General features: G+C 59.5%; 1 protein-coding gene across 1 annotated transcript; it reads left to right on the top strand.

Moving 5' to 3' along the window:
* The first annotated feature begins 5161 nt into the window (after positions 1 to 5161).
* On the top strand, positions 5162 to 12931 carry LOC117652348 (toll-like receptor 7). The gene has a single exon (XM_034397192.1). It carries the CDS (start codon positions 5811 to 5813, stop codon positions 10080 to 10082), a length of 4272 nt encoding a protein of 1423 aa, XP_034253083.1. The 5' UTR covers positions 5162 to 5810; the 3' UTR covers positions 10083 to 12931.
* The last annotated feature ends 4161 nt before the right edge of the window (positions 12932 to 17092 follow it).

Below are 17092 nucleotides of genomic sequence, written 5' to 3'. Positions count from 1 at the left end.
CTGCGTGGCTGCGGCCTGGCTGTGGCCCCGGACGATCTGCGTGCTGTTTTCCGGAAGGATGGCGCAGTGATCTACGTGGCGATCTCGGCCGCGTGGCGCGCAGTGCACGAGACAAGGCCAAGGGGTCGAAAAACGAAAAGGAGACCGCGTGGCCCGGGTTCGACTCCCGCCGACCGCCGCCCAATTTGGCTCTCAATCTCGCAGACGCTTAAATTGGCAGCTTTCATTTTTCATGTGCCGTCCCTTGTACAGCCATTCACCCACGCGGAAGTGGCGTGGCGCGGCGTGGCGGGGCGTGGCGGGGCCGTGCTGTATGTATAGTCCACGGCACGTATAAATATGTAACGAGTCGACTTGCTGCGAGAAAACATCCCTGCCAACCGTGCATGCCCTCCCCCTCCCCCTCACAGCCCTTTATTACTTCGGGGACCTCTTTATTGTGTTTTTCCTACGGGGCCCATCCCCGGGCAGGCCAAGGCCCCCGTCCGAGAGCATCCGCCTCCCCGGCCGTCCGGAGCCAGCTGCCCAAAAAGCGGCCCTGGATTCACTTGACGACTCCCGTCTTGCTTGCGGCCGCCCGACCCCCGGGAGGTAGGCAACCCATTCTACTTCCACGCCGGCTGGGCGGACGGCGACCCCGGGCGTTTGGGGTGGGGGTCGACGCTCCACAACAACAACAACAACAACAACAACAGAAAAATAAATTCAACGGCGCTTGTCGTACACAAGGCAAGTGTCCTCTCCACCCGGCTGGGTCGGGCCGGGCCTCCAGTCTCTTGTTCGAGCCCCGTCTCCGATTAACCGAGGCAACCGCCTTTTTAACGCGGGCTGCATATTAAACTCTGCGGCCTTATAAATAACTCTCGAAAGGATTCTCCTCCAGCGCCGCCGGCGCCGCCAGGGCCAGGACCTGGACCCCCCGCTGCCATGTTCATTCCTCGCAGGCATTCTTTCCCCGCAGCCCTTCCTGCTAATCTCAGTTCCAGGCTCAGTTCCAGGCCGCCCCCGCACCGGTGTTTGCTTTTAATAAGGAATCCACGTGCGTGTCATCAGGGTGCATAATGCAGGTATGCACGGCTAATTAGTGGATGTTTGCGTGTGTGTGCGTGAGAGGCTGCGTGTGTGTGTGCTGCGGCTGAGAGGGGGTGGGGGATGTTTGCACTGCGTTTGGAAGAGAGCGGGAATTGGAGCAGAAGCTTCCCCGTTGGCGGCCTGGCCCCCGCCAGGCCCGGCCGGACTTGTGACCCCAAACAACACACGCACACCTCTTCGGCCCCGCTGCCGGTTGGCCGATGGCGAGGCGGTGGCTCCTGGCTCCTCTCTTGATTGGCTCTTTCTCTTTGTCCGACTGCGCCGCGCCGCCACTGCGAACGACAAACTACCCCGAACTAGCTGGCCGTGCCGTGCCGTGCCGTGCCGCGCCGCCGTGTTCGCTGCGAGGCACGTCGTCGACGCCAACTAGGCCGTCTTGAGGGAGACTTGGCCGTCCAGGTGCGCGGCCTTGGGCAGCGCGGCAGCAGCGGCACGTACTAGTGTGGCGTGGCGTGGAGTTCGACGGAGCACTTTCTGCCCTTGTTTGTAGTGTACTCGTTACAGCCGGCAGTCCTTGCTTGGTGCATGCATCACCTCCTGGCTTACAGTGGCGTGTTTGCGCGACGCACAGCGCCGCACAGCGGGCTGGCCAAAACGCCACGCACCGCGTCTCGCCCCGCCGCGCCCCGCCGCGCCCCGCGGCACCCCTCGGGGGGCCTCGCTGCTCCACCCCGACGGGGCACCGTTGCAAACAAGCCGCTACTTGAGCCTCCACCGACGTATTCCGTGCTGCCTGTGAGTCTCTCTCTCCCTCTCCCTCTCTCTCTCCCTTGCGCCCGTCTCATCCCCGTCTGTCTCGCTTCCTCTGGCTGCCTCCCTCCGAACAAACACACACACTTACACACACACACACACACACAAACACACACACACACACCGACAAGCGAGCACCTACGCACGCATAGACACCCAACAACACGCCCGCACGCACACACACGCACTCGCCGAGTCGCGGCCCCACACCCCTTACGCCCTGATTAAATTAAACACACCACACCGCCACTCGTACGGCGGCCTGGCGAGGCGGGGCGGCGCTACTGCTGGCACACGCACTGCCGGGGCGCGGCGGCGCGGCGCGGACCACTCGAGAGACGCGGCGCGCGGGTGGGGCGTGCAAAACGCCGCAACTCGGTCCGCGGCGCGCGTTCGGCGCGGGGCTCGCCTCGGTTACCGCGTTGCGCGCGGCACGATGTCGCCGCCGAGCCGCGCCCCGCGAGTCGCGGAGTCGGGGAGTCCGCCAGACTATCACGGCACTAATTATTTGAGCGTGTCTTCGCATTCATGGGACTCGCGGAGCGCGAGCGGGACGCGCCGCTGGCGCCGCGCCACCCGCGACAGCGCGAGCGACGCCCCTTTCAGAGCGACTCGAGCGGCGTGGCGGGGCGGGGCGGGGCGGGGCGGGGCGGGGCGCGAGACAGAGCGATGCAGTGTCTGGAATGCGTTGGAGCGGGTGGAAGGGCGCCCATCCACCCCGCCAACAGGTAAAAGGGCGAAAAAGGGAGCGGGCCGCGTCCCAATTAGCACACGGGTGGAGGCACCCGCTCGGGCTGCAAGCGCTCGCACCCGCGGCGGCTGGTGGCCCGGTGCAGCCCGGTGGCTCCAGCGACGGCCATGTTCTTCTTCCCCTTTGCTCATCGTCCCCACCCCGGTGCCGCCCCCGCCACCCCCCGCGCCGGGCCGCTCTGTGCTGTTTGATTAAACTGGTCAACAATTCATGAGATTTATTCTGCAGTGCCACTGGCGACCTCCAGGGGAAACGCGCACGGCGACGGATCATACTGGCGCGGCGGCAGCAGCAGAGGACAAGCCGCAATCCGTGCGACAACCCCCTCGGCGTGCTGTACACTGTACGCCGCGCCACCCCTTCCACCGCCACCGGGCGGGGCGGGGCGGCACACGCGTAGTCACGTGGAGCAATCTCATCACAGCTCTCTATTTACTCATTTACCGCCCCTTGTTTCCAGGTTGCGGCCGCCGGGCCCTCCAGGCAGACCCGTGCCGCTCCAGTGCCGCTCCAGGCGGGCTCCAGGCGGGCTCCAGGCTCCACGACACGAAAACAAGCAGCCGGTCTCGGGGCCACGACGGTGAGGCGCCCCGCCTCAAGTGGATGGCAGCTTTCAACTTTATTTGCAGTGTTCCAGCAGTGGTGTCGGATGGGATGCCTACCTCCCCGGCGCGTCTTCCAGCCACCCTTGCCGACAGTTCCGGCCCGGCACCAGTTCGGTTTCGGCTTCCCCGTTTTATTTTCCTTTTTCTATACGAAACCGTCGTCGGGCAGACTGAAACGTAGACTTCGCCAAAATATTCAAATCTAGCCAAACTTCTCACGGCGGTTCTCTTGCTCTTCGACATAAGTACGGGCGGCCGAGGAGGGCTGGCCGCCAGGGCCGCCAGGGCCCGGAGTGCCTCCTGCCCGCCATCAGTCTATCGGGGGCTGCATTATTTAGGCCAGCGGCCCAGTGCAGCCAGCGCCCCCTCTCCGCCCCCAGAAAAGTCGTCCAAAGCATCCTTTATGACCGGGCAGGCAGTCACGCCACCGCTCCCTGGGCAGCGAGAGAAAACAAACGCAAATTGACCAATTCCGTTGACATGCCACCCCTTCCCCCTTTCCCTCGGCCTTCGCTCTTCGCTCGCGACGCCGGCATTACCTCCGTGGCTCACGAAGGGCCGAAGGGCGAGCGGGGAAGCGCAGCGACGGCGGGACTCGAACCCGGGCCGTGCCGCCCCACGCGGTGCCGCGGTGGTGTGAGCGGAGCGCGTCGGCGAGTGCGGCAGTGCGCCGGGCGGGTAGGCAAACCATTTGGCACCGCGGCTGCGGCGCTGCCGATGCTCGAATGGGCGGGCGCTCCCCAGCGCGGCGGCTGCCGGCGTGCGCGCCTTGGGGCCCAGGACCTCTACGTACCTGCATACCTTTCCTCGGGCAGACCAGTGAAACTACGGCATCGATGGCTCGAAAGTTGCTGAAAGTGACACGATTACGAGAGCTCAAGTCGGCCGTGTTGAACACCATCCTCAGGTCATGAGCGCCAGCCTGCTGAAAATTGGCGGTGCTGTTGTGTTCTCCCCGAGGAGCGCAGCCAGCGAGCCAGCGCGCCCAGTGCCTGCACGGTGCTGCCCCTGGCGGCGGCCGCGCCAAGCAGCGCCGCCACGCGCCGCCACCGCCCTGCCTGGCCGCGCCGCGCTGTTGTTGTCAGTCGCGCCGAGTCCGCCGCCGAGGCTGGAACTGGAAGGTGGGAGGCACTTGGAGGACCGCCCGCGGCGCCGCGGCCGCGCGACCTCACACACGTCCCAGACCAAAATGGGCCAAAAATAAAACGATGAACACAAACACCCCCACAACCACACTCGGACCCGAACACAGAGGCGGCTCTCGGGAGTCCGAAACCCGGGCGGGACGGCCCGCCGCCTGGTGCGCGTCGAACGCCCCCTACTCCAGCAGCACGAGCAGCACGGCCCGCTGCCGAAAGGGCCGCGCCGCCGCGCCGCGCGGATGTCGCCGGTGATTTGTGGACGAATAGAAAATTGAAAAATACGGAGACGAGAGCAGGAAGGGGGGCCGCTGGCGCCGCTGGCGGGAAGTGCACTGGAGGGAAATCACCGCCTCTCCACACACGGTGCGCTGCTTGCGCTGCGCGGCGTGCGCGCTGCCGGCCGGGACAAGGGAAAACTTTTCTCGCGCTAATTAGAGTGTGTGTCGCGACACCAGAGGCCATAGGCCGAATCCTGTAAGTGTCCGGAGCAACTAGAGTAGCAGGAATGCCTGCCTGCCCGCCTGTCGCCGAGAGATTTTTTCCTCGTCCAGCAGAAGCAGTTGTCCGGGGCAGGCGCGGCTATCCAGAGCGGCACGGCGGCATCGCCACCAGATCGTCCCTGCCGCCCCGCCCCGCGCCGCGCCGCCTTGCGGGACCGTTAAGGTGGGGGAGCCTCGCTGGCTGCACAGTGCTGCGCTCTGGCGGGCGACGCGCGCGGCCCGGGTGGTGGGGCGGGGCGGGCGGGGGGCGGGGCGCGGGGACGGCCGGCGGCGCGGGCCCGGCTTGCTCCGGCACGGCACGGACAGTCGACAGAAGGAAGCGAGAGGGAGCAGACGCACGGCTCCCGCTGGTCCTGCTCTCGCCGAGGCCGCTTTACGCGATACGAACGCAAATCGTACAAGTCGGGAGTGAAGTGTTTCCACTGGATAACCCGAACCCCTGGATAACGCGCAACGGACTGTGTGACCCGGCGGCGTGTCTGGATTTTTCTCCGCCTGCCTTCCTTCAATTTGGATTTTTCGCGAAAAAGTTGGATTTTCGCGCCGGACTTGTGATTTTTTCATCGTGTGACACTCACTGTGGATTAAAGTGATACCAGTGCTCCGAAAAATGGAATTAGTGCCCGGATTAAGTGCTGTGGATTTCTCCGAAAGTTTATTTCGCAGAAATTAAGTTTGTGGATACTCGACATGGTGAAATGAAGAAATTGTGCATTCAGTTCTTAGACGAAATTACCCGTCGTAACGGATACACAAAGTGCTAAAAGTGCCATGTAACGAGTACAATCAAGTTTTCGTGTGCTTTAGTTTATTTTTTTGATTTTCAATTTTTTTAAATTTCCCCTTTTCCTCTCTTGTGACCAAAGAGTGCGAAAAGTGCGAGTGTTTGTGAAAGTATCACGACCGGCAACGACTTTGTGAGTGAAATGCAGCAGAGAGCGCTGTGTTCATCAGTCTGACCGTCAAGATGGGCTACGCTGGCTTCGCTATGAGCGCGTGCAGCGCGTGCACACTGCTGGCCGGTGTCCTGCTCGTGCTGGCCGCCCGGCCCGGCCTGGCCCGCCTGGACACCCCCGACGACTGCGCCTGGGCCGCCGACAACTCGTCCAAGGGCGTGGTGTCGTGCCGCGTGCGCAAGCTGGACGGCGAGGCCACCAACCTGAGCGCGCTGCAGCCCGAGTCCACGTCGCGGCTGCACGTGCACTGCAGCGACGTGCTGCTCTTCGAGTCCTCCGTGCCGCCGCACTTCTTCCAGCGGCTCGGCCAGCTGGAGGAGCTCACGGTGGACAACTGCAAGATTCTGGAACTCCCCGGCGAGGCGTTCGAAGGCCTGGTCGCGCTCAAGCACTTGTCCATCTCGACCCACAACGTGGAGTGGGGCTCCGGCAAGACGCTGGAGCTGGACTCGGGCAGCTTGAGCGGGCTGCGCGAGCTGCAGGTGCTGGACTTGGTGCACAACAACATCCGCCAGCTGCCCGACGACGCCTTCTGCTCCCTGGCCAACCTGCAGACGCTCAACTTGTCCAGGAACCACCTGACCGACGTCGACAAGCTGGGCTTCGCGGCGCGCCGCCTGGGCAACCCGGCCGTCGGCAACCTGGACTGCAACGGCGGCGCGGAGGTGCGCGCGCTGGACCTGTCCTTCAACCACATCCCCGCCATCGGCGACAACTCCGGGCTGTCGCGCCTGCGCCGGCTGCAGCACTTGCACCTGCAGCACAACGTCCTCACCAACATCCACGGCGACGCGTTCAAGGGCCTGACCGCCCTCAAGGTGGTCAACATGTCCTACAACCGCCTGTCGTCCATCAACGAGGGCCTGTTCGCGTCGTCCCGCGAGCTGAGCGAGGTGTACCTGCAAAACAACTCCCTGCACGAGCTGCCCCGCGGCCTCTTCCACCGCCTGGAGCAGCTCATCGTGCTGGACTTGTCGCGCAATCAGCTGACCAGCGCCGCCGTCAACGAGAGCACCTTCGCCGGCCTCATCCGCCTCATCGTGCTCAACCTGGCGCACAACTCGCTGACCCGCCTCGACGACAAGGTGTTCAAGGAGCTGTACTTCCTGCAGATCCTGGACCTGCGCAACAACTCCATCAACCACATCGCGGACAACACGTTCGTGTCGCTGTACAACTTGCACACGCTCAACCTGGCCGAGAACCGCCTGCACACCATCACCGCGCAGATGTTCAACGGCCTGTTCGTGCTGAGCAAGCTCACGCTCAACAACAACCTGGTCGTGAACATCGACCCGGTCGCGTTCCGCAACTGTTCCGACCTCAAGGACTTGGACTTGAGTTCGAACGCGCTGACGGCGGTGCCGGAGGCCCTGCACGAGCTGTCCTTCCTCAAGACGCTCGACCTGGGCGAGAACCAGATCACGTCCTTCAAGAACGGCTCGTTCCGCGGGCTGTCCCAGCTCAACGGGCTGCGCCTCATCGACAACCAGATCGGCAACCTGAGCAAGGGGATGTTCTGGGACCTGGACAGCCTGCAGGTGCTCAACCTGGCCAAGAACAAGATCCAGTCCATCGAGAGGGGCACCTTCGACCGCAACCTGCAGATCGAGGCCATCCGCCTGGACGGCAACTACCTCACCGACATCAACGGGGTGTTCTTGACCTTGGCCAGCTTGCTGTGGCTCAATCTGAGTGATAACCACCTCGTTTGGTTCGACTACGCGTTTGTGCCGCCCAACCTCAAGTGGCTGGACATTCACGGCAACTACATCGAGAAGCTGGGCAACTACTACGAGCTGCAGGACGAGCTGCACATCAAGACCCTGGACGCGAGCCACAACCGCATCAAGGAGATCAGCCCCATGGCCATCCCCAACAGCGCCGAGCTCGTCTTCATCAACAACAACCTCATCAGCAAGGTGGCAGTGAGTACCTTCCTGGGCAAGACCAGCCTCGCGCGCGTGGACATGTACTCCAACGAGCTGACCAAGCTGGACATCAACGCCATCCGCCTGTCGCCCTGGCCCGCCAACAAGACCCTCCCCGAGTTCTACCTGGGCGGCAACCCTTTCTTCTGCGACTGCTCCATGGAGTGGCTGCAGATGATCAACAACATGACCCACATGCGCCAGCACCCGCGCGTCATGGACCTGGACAACGTCATGTGCCGCATGCAGAACCTGCGCGGCCGGCAGCACATCGCGGCCACGGAGGCGCGCGCCGCCAACTTCCTGTGCACCTACGAGACGCACTGCTTCGCGCTGTGCCACTGCTGCGACTTCGACGCGTGCGACTGCGAGATGACCTGCCCGCAGAACTGCTCTTGCTACCACGACCAGGCCTGGACGACCAACGTGGTGGACTGCTCCCGCCAGGGCTCCGACCAGATCCCCCGCCGCATCCCCATGGACGCCACCGAGGTCTACCTGGACGGCAACAACCTCAAGGAGCTCCAGAACCACGTGTTCATCGGGCGCAAGAACATGCGGGTCCTGTTCGTCAACTCCAGCCGCATCGAGAGCATTCAGAACCGCACGTTCAACGGGCTGAACGCGCTCGAAATCCTGCACTTGGAGGACAACATCCTGCACGAGCTCAAGGGCTACGAGTTCGAGCACCTGGCGCACCTCCGCGAGCTGTACCTGCAGAACAACGGCATCACCCACATCGGCAACCAGACCTTCATGTCGCTGCGCTCGCTGGAGATCCTGCGCCTGGACGGCAACCGCCTGCACAGCTTCCCCGTGTGGCAGCTGTCGCTCAACTCGTACCTCGTGGAGGTGTCCCTGGGCAACAACCACTGGTCCTGCCGCTGCAAGTACCTGCAGGAGCTGCAGGCCTGGGTGGGCGACAACGCCCAGAAGGTGATCGACGCCACCGACATCTACTGCTACGTCAACGACACCAAGCCGCCGCAGAAGCGCGAGGTGGACCTGAACAACACGGCCTGCAGCGACTACTACGCCGGCAGCTCCGTCATCCAGAGCATCATGGTGTCCGACTACCTGCCCATGATGATCATCACCCTGACCGCCTTCTTGCTGCTCATCGTGGCCAGCCTGGTCATCTTCATCTTCCGCGACCCCATGCGCGTGTGGGTGTACTCCAAGTACGGCGTGCGCCTGTTCCACTTCAAGGCCGCGGCCGCGGGCAAGCTGGGCGGCGAGGACCGCGAGAAGCTGTACGACGGCTACGTCGTGTACTCCCCCAAGGACGAGGAGTTCGTCATGCAGTCCATCGTGGCGGAGCTGGAGCACGGCAACCCCAACTTCCAGCTGTGCCTGCACTACCGCGACCTGCCCCACCACTCGTACATGCCCAACACCTCCCCCGTGGTGGTCGAGGCCGCCGAGGCCTCCAGGAGGGTCATCGTGGTGCTGTCCAGGAACTTCCTCCAGACCGAGTGGTCCCGCTTCGACTTCCGCCAGGCCATGCACGAGGCCCTCAAGGGCCGCGTCTTCAAGCTGGTCCTCGTCGAGGACGGCAGCTGCATCCACGAGGCCGAGGTCGACCCCGACCTGAGGCCGTACCTCAAGACGGGCGCCAGGGTGCGCTGGGGCGAGAAGAGGTTCTGGGAGAGGCTGCGGTACGCCATGCCCTCCGGGGACCCGCACCGCAAGAGCAACTCCAACTACAGGCGGAACATCAACACCTACAGCTTGGAGTCGACGGGCGGGCCGCACCACGTCGTGAACCACCACGTGGTGAGCGACCACCACGGCTACACGCTGGAGAAGGCTGTGAAGCAGGCGCACCCCGCCATGCACATCAACAGCCACCCCTTGTTCCTGGCGGCCGCCGCCAACAACCACCACCACGACAACAACCTGGTGCCGCCCGCCTACTCGTCGGGCACCTTGACGAGCGGCCGGCACCACCCGCGGGCCGCGGACTGCGAGGACGCCAACTACTCCTCGGCGGCCACGGCCACGCCCTCGCCGCGGCCCATGAACCGGCACCAGAACGGCTCGGCGCACCGGGAGCACCGGGAGCACCGGGACGCGCACCGAGACGGGCACCGGGAGTCGCCGACGCCCAACAACAGGCCGACGTCCGAGCACATCTACTCGTCCATCGACTCGGACTACCCCACCTTCGAGCGGGCCGGCTCGAGACGGCAGCCCAACGGCGCCCCCACTCCCCCCGGAGGGGCCGGGGGCCCCGTCCTGGGCGCGGCCCCCGCTGGGGGCGTCCCCCTCCCCGGAGTGCACCGGCCCCCATGGCGGACCGCTGGAGCCAGTGTGTTGGAGAACGGGGGGGTGCAAGCCTACCTGGTTTGATGGATGTGATAGTGACCAGTGATAATAATTTCTATTTGAAATTTGTGTAAAGTGAAAAAAGTACTTCTTGTGAGAGTGTACAAAGTGAGTTCAAGTGTGTGAGTGGAGAGGGGATTGCCAGTCGGACTAGCCACACCGCAGCTCCATTCAATTAAAGGTGAGAACTTTTCCCTTCTAAAAAAGTTCCTACTGCTTAAAAGGAAAGAACGAGTTCAGAAAACAATTATATGCAGACTTCTGTGCCCAGCCAATCATCTGGTTGAGGCGTACAACTAGTTTAAAGTCATTACGAGCTTCAACTCTTGTGTCTTTTGCTTTCTTATGTGCGAAAAAAATGCATAATCTGCTTAATTTTTTTTATTGATCTAATTCCCTTTTTAAATTGTTTTGTAACCAATTGTTTTTGCTTGCAATTCCAAGTCTATTCATACTGTATTGTATACAGTCTGTTGTATGATTTTTATTGGTAATCATGGTTTATCAGGCGTTGTCCATTGTCTACAGATTTTAATTTTAGACTGGATGGATTGGACAAAAATAAGTACTGATGTCCTCTATCGTGTGCATAATTGCTCGACTGAATGGTGCGCTTGTAAGATAAATCCCTGTAAATAATGTGTAAATGCCTTGTACATGCTGTACATTTGTATAGGAGCTCTCTATGAATTGTCGTAGACAATGGACAACGCCTCGCCCTGTGTTTTTGTACCAAACTGTAGCGCGAGTTGGGCTGTACGTTGCGTTATTTGGACTGACTGATTTCGTTTTCCAAGCCATGCCTACTTAGGATGATAATCAGGCCAATGATATGTTATCGAACGAAATGCAGCCAAACGTATGTAGTCAGGTTAGTCATTGGCCACGAACGCCTCTGTTGTTAGTTAATTCCATTTACCAAAGGAGCGGCCACGCAGATTCCGCGTTTCGATATCACTTTGCCGCACGATAACAAGCCTCTAATTAACTTTCGATTTCTCGATTCTCGGAACGCGACTCTGCATTTCCATTTTTATTATTCGTTAAATTGTCAATTGCTATTTTTTTATTTTTTGTCATTTGGGCGGCGCTTTGCTAAAGAGTCGGTTGCAAACATGACGGCTGCAACTACAAATACCAGATAACAATCTGGATTGGATCAAAATTCAAAACAGTTGCGCGCGCGCCTTCAATTTAAACGCGGGCAGATACAGGGAGAGAGAGAGAGAGAGACTCGGGGAGATGAAACGGGGAGAAATATAAAAAGGAAGAATATTAAGTCGAGAATGAGGGCCGGAGAGGAAAAGAGAGAACAACAGTCCTCCCCGGCCATCTCCATGGTGCCCCGCGGCCCGGTCAGGTAGCAGTGTAGCAGCGTAGCAGCACTCAACCAAATTATTCGTTTCACATCAACAGCAGCGGCCCGGCCGAGTTGATGCGCCTTGCAGCGGCCGAGCCACGCCGAGCCGGGCCGAGCCGGGCCGAGCCGACGCAATCAGAGCGAGTGTGCGAGAGAGAGCGCCGGTCGGGTGTCTCTCTCGCACACACACTCGGCCGGCTCGGCCAGTCCATCCGGCCGCCCTAGCCACGCCTGAGGCCCTGAGGCACGCCAAATGGAGTTTATAGTTAAAGTTTTCGTCTTTCGTACCTGACCCATTTATCATTACGTATCGAGCGGGCAATCCGGGCATCGCCCCATTGTTGTGTCATCTTTTCACCCCCCGAGTCTCCCGAGTCTCTGAGGCGCTTTTCCGTAAAGGGGACATTTCGGTGTCGGCTTGGCTCCGCCCATTGTGGTCAGCGACTTCGCCAGCTGACCCGTTCCGAGAATCGAGCGGCTGCGTTCCGAGTAGCCCTGTCTCTGTCGCACCCCAATGCATTTTGAATGGGTGCGAGGGAGACAGAACGCTGCTCCCGGACGCAACCTGTCTGGTACCCATTCTGTTTTACTTTGTGGCTGCTTCTTGAAATACGTTGTGTTGACACATGTGATATGCGGTTCCCGTTCAAAGTAATGCTTTTGATATCACAAAGCTGATATCGGCTGCATATATTTTAGGGTGGACATCTTAATGTTTCGAAATTCTGGCAGAGGCGTTCGGACGGAGGGTCGTTATGTTGCCAAACAGAATTTACTTCTGTATGTTTGTGATCTAGTTTATAATGTTTATGAGTCTCCAAGTGGCTCGTTTTGTTTTGTTTGTAAGTGTTTTTGCTGCATTTCTACTTGTTTTCAGTTTTGGCACGTTTGCTTCCAAATTCCCTCTTTACTTTGATATTTGTTTGGTTCTCGTACCAAGTCTATGCCGAGCCAAAAGGACTTAAAAAGAAAGAGACTTAGGCCCTGTGCCGTTCAAAGATTGACATCAATTTGTAATATGTTCTCATTTTTGGCACTAAATTTTGTTTAAAAGTCATTGCACTGATGTTAACTACTGTTAAAATGAGTGAGGAAGGTAGCACTCGTGGATCATCTCTATGATTCACTGCAATTGATCTAGCCATAAACGCTTTTTTGTGTTAAAATGTCGTTGGGTGGATGACACAGCCACCTAGTTATGTCTAGCATCGTACAAATGTATCTTGTGTTCACCCATGAGTTAGCTTGACTAGGCGGATTTTAGTCCTTCATGAGATTGTGAAGTTGTTTTCATTGTTAAAATTCTGTGCATCCGTTCATGACATAACAGCTATCTGTGATACCTAGTACTAGTATTTATTATTGAAAATGATTTGTTTCTATTGTATTTAGTGTACATTTTTGTAAAAACAAATATTATGATATGCAAGCTATGGTTAAGAGTCTGGATCCTAATTTTTGTAACATGTACCACAGAGGATTTAATAAAATGCCGAGTGTTCACATTTTGAAATCTTTACGTTTTTATTTAACAACAGAAAAAACTCCATCCCTAAAAAGAATTACAAAAGAAATGAAGTGACAGATGATTTACAAACAGTTGAACTGAAAACTATAAGTATAAACAATAGTACTTTTCAAAAAAATATTTTAAAATGCAATAACTTAAATAAAATAATCGCAGAGCATTAAACTATTGCAACGAAGAAGAAGAGAAAGTTTAATAAAAATGCAGTACAATGCTGTAAAGTACAGTATACACGGAGCAACAAGTGTGTTGACCTATGCGCCAACACGGAGATCTAGCATTGAATCAGGCCCCACCCAACAAAGGCTGGGTGTGAAACACTAAGTAAGGGCGACCAGGCTACACAATTCCAGGAAAGAGCCGGGGCGTCATATGTCATGAGAAGAAGAAGAGAGAAGAAGACGGAGCAGCAGCCGAGAGCGACGAGGATGGGGAGAGAGCGAGGCGGAAGGCGACAGCGGGGGACAAGAAAAGAAGGAGACCACATGCAGCTCGGAGCCGTGCGGAGCCGTGCGGGCACACAACACTGTCAGACCGTTTCCCACAGAAAATGTTTCGGAGGAGTGGAGAGGCCTTGCGGGGGGAACATTTGGGAGACACACGGAATCGACGTCTGCAAGTTGGAGCATGTAGGTAACGGGGACGGGTGAAAAGAAACGCTCTGGGTTTCATCTTGGAAAATTACTAGCTCAGTGCTCGCGTGGTTTACCTGGGAAAACATCGCTGTTGAACAGGTTATGGGGACAAATTATTTATATTTTCGAGAGTAAAAGAAAGCTAATTTATTATTAAAACTGTTTTCTACCTCAACTCACAAAAGTCCGTAAAAATATCATATTCTCCCCTGGGCTAGTTTTACCTAGGTTCGGGTCGACCCCAAAAAGAGGCAGGGATTTCTCGTCCATGTATCACGAATTACGTGACACCCTATACCCAGCGGGAGGCAAACCATCACAAAGCCTTCGGCCCACATTCTCCTTCGTTTTGGTCGCCATTCTACCTTGTTTTTCTTACTTTTTTCCCCGGGAAGAGGAGGTGGGGGAGGGGGATGCTTGGCAGGGAGCGACCACCTCACAGCTGTGGCATCATTGCCCTTCTTTCTCCATAATAGTGCGAATCATGGGGGAAGTAAACGCCAGATTTGACGCCAGATCAGCACAGCGGTCCACTCCGTGCTAGGCCGACAGCAAGCGCGGGGGGAAAGTAATTGCAAAGCTCCCTATCGATACATATCTAATCATCCAACCGGCCCGCTACGTCCAAAAAGTCCGCGCTACGTCACTCTCGGGACTCAACTTTCACGGCGGCGGCGGCGCGGCGGCGCGCGGCCGAAATTTGGCCGTCGCTGGGAAAACAAGTGGGAGGGTCTGGGGTCTGAAATGCAGCAGCAGCGCCCGAAAAGGGAGGGGCGGCCCTGCGGCCCCGGCCGGCCCGGCCCGGCGCGGCTCCGGGCGATCGAACCGAACCACACGGCAGAGCCATGGCAGTGCCGTGGCAGTGGCGTGGCAGTGCCATGGGCAGCGCGCGGCACGGCGCGGCAGGTAGCCCAGTAATGGCCGCATTTCGATGCAAACGGATTAGCCATGCAGTCCGCCAGGTCGACAGACAGACAGACAGACAGACCTGTCTGGAGCAGCGGGACCCACGTGTGAAAATGTAGGCGACCGCCGCGCCGCGGAGCTGCAGTCTGTCTCTCTCGCACTCATGGGACGTCTCGGAGGGGCGCGAGAGAGACAGGGAGGCAGGCAGGACTGGGCCTGTGCACGTGTGACGGCGGTGGAGCGCGGCGGGCGCCAAACTCAAACTGCGACTCTCGCCATGGACGACAAGGGCATGCCTCTCCCCTTCGGCCCCCTTCGCGTTTAGCGTGACTGTACACTTTGGCGCCGCGTTACCAATTATTCATCCCCCACGTGCCCCTGCACTGTACACTCCAGTGGAGTGGCATCCACGTGCGAGGCCTCGTCGCGTCTTCTAGGTGGCAGTCTTCACGCGGTGCCCGTGTCATTGTCTGCCTTTTAATCATTCAAGTTATTTATGAGCGCCGCTTTTTCAGATTCAGATTCATATACAGCACCGCCCCGCCTATGGAGGTGCCCGTGGGCACTACTGCCTGTATTTCCATGCCGATGCCGCGACGGCCCCGCCAGTCTAGCTCTCTCTCTCGCACACTTACACGGCGTCCCGAGAGAGAAAGAGACAGACAGACGGACGGATGGACAGACAGACAGACAGACAGACAGACAGACAGAGCGGTCAGCCAGGCCAGGATGTCTTGGCCGTGCGTTGTGCTGTACTAATTTGATTTGCGAGCCTTTTCGCGCCACGCCGTTCGAGATATCGATCGACTTCCGGTATTTGTGCCTCGCGCAGTGAGACAGCCACGCGCCTGGGCGGCCCTGGTCGGCACTTGGCGGCACTACTACTTGCTCCGTTGGCAGTGCAGGGAAGCCCCACAGTGTGGCGGCGACGGCGACGGCGGCCATGTTGTTGTCGGGCTGGACTTCTTCTCGGCGGCCCCGTTCACCCTCGTTGTTGCACTGCAGAATAGTTGAGGGCAAAAAACTCGAAGGGCGGGCAACTCCACGTGCGCGGCTGGCGGGGCTGGCGGGGCGTGCCCCGAACTCGATATAAAACGGGAAGAATAGCTACCTCCAGCGCCTTCTCCATAAAAGTGGAAATTCATAATGCTTCAGATGGGCGAGCGAGCCGCGTTGCGCGCTGCCCCCGGCGGCCCCGGCGGCCCCTAGCTGGACGTTCTGGCGCTCTCCGGCGGGGCGGAAAATCAACCGAAAAACGGTAACACAATGGCCGAGTGTGCGCAGAACACTTTTTGCCTCCCTGTCTTGCTAACGGGTTCGCAAGGGTGTGCCGGGGCGGTGGCGCCGCCGTGACCTATCCCCTTTAAGCGGGACGCCCGGTGCGCAGGCAACCCGCTCGAGCCTGGTGGGGGTGACAGGCTTTCGCAAAAAGGAAAAGGGGGGGGGGAGGGGGACAGGCGTCGCGCAGACTAGCTAGCGCCACTGTTAGTTCACCGTCCGAGTTCGAATGCCTCGCAGAAAGAAAAGAGATCGTGTGGTTCCATCGCGGCGAGTATAGACCAGCAGGTTATTGTCGCTTCGATCATCGGGCGGGGCGGGGCGGGGCGGGGCGGGGCGCAAGTGGCGTGACACGTACTCCACTTCGGTCGCGGCGGTAAATGATTGGCGTGGTGCCGGCGTGGTGTGAATCGAGACAATCGGCGGCGACATTCGCTGCAAATGGGTATGGATCGGGACGACGGACACCGCGGACACCGCGGAGACACGCGGCCGCCGTTGCCATGGCGACGCGGGGCCGGCCGACAGTGCCCCAAAACGGGCGCCTGCAGAATGCAAATCTCGGCGCGGCCCCTGCACTGCAAGGCACTGCACTGCGAGGCGGGGAAGAAAGCGCGAGGAGGCCATACGAAAAGTGCGGTAAGAGGATGGGGACGGGAACGGGAGTGGGAGCACGCCGAGGAAAACGGGAAAACGCGACTGCCTTCGCTCGGGTCGGTCGGTCGGTCGACGCCGTCGCGGCCTTTGCTAACTTAATTTGGCGGCAAAGCACGCCGCGCGAGGCGGACGCCCTGTCGGGTGTGGCGGCGGCGCGGCGGCGTCAAGCACTTGCAGCGTATTCATGCATTCTGGCCCGATTCGGCCCCGCCCGCCCCGCCCCGCCCGCCGACACTGACGCGCCTGGAGGTGAGAGAGCCACGAGGCGCCGGGACGGGCGGATGGAGAGCGAGCGGCACGGCCCCGCGCTGCAGACATCGGTTCGTGGTTCCGACTCGCGATGAATAATGCGCCAGAGAGAGAGAGAGGGGGGGGGGAGGGAGACAAACAGGCGCAAACGGGGAAAAAATGTTGTGCAGTGCGTCGGCGTGGCAGGGCGCCAGCGCGGCGCGGCACAGCACGGCACGGCGCGGCACGCCGCAGGCCCAAAGGGGCAGCAACGCGCGAAAGAGGTTAACGCGGGGCTCCACCGGGCCGGCTTGGCCAGGGCTTCGCAAACAACGCCGAAACAGCGCGGCACTACACTTTGCCTCATTTACATATACCCCGGGAAGGCTGGCGCGCCGTGGCGGGGGCATGGCGGGGGCATGGCGGGGGCGCGCGCGCTGTT

This window comes from Thrips palmi, unplaced genomic scaffold (assembly GCF_012932325.1).
Source record: "Thrips palmi isolate BJ-2018 unplaced genomic scaffold, TpBJ-2018v1 HiC_scaffold_7, whole genome shotgun sequence".
Lineage (NCBI taxonomy): Eukaryota > Metazoa > Arthropoda > Insecta > Thysanoptera > Thripidae > Thrips > Thrips palmi.
The sequence above is the reverse complement of the archived record's forward strand: the minus strand, read 5'-3'. Positions and strand labels throughout refer to the sequence as shown.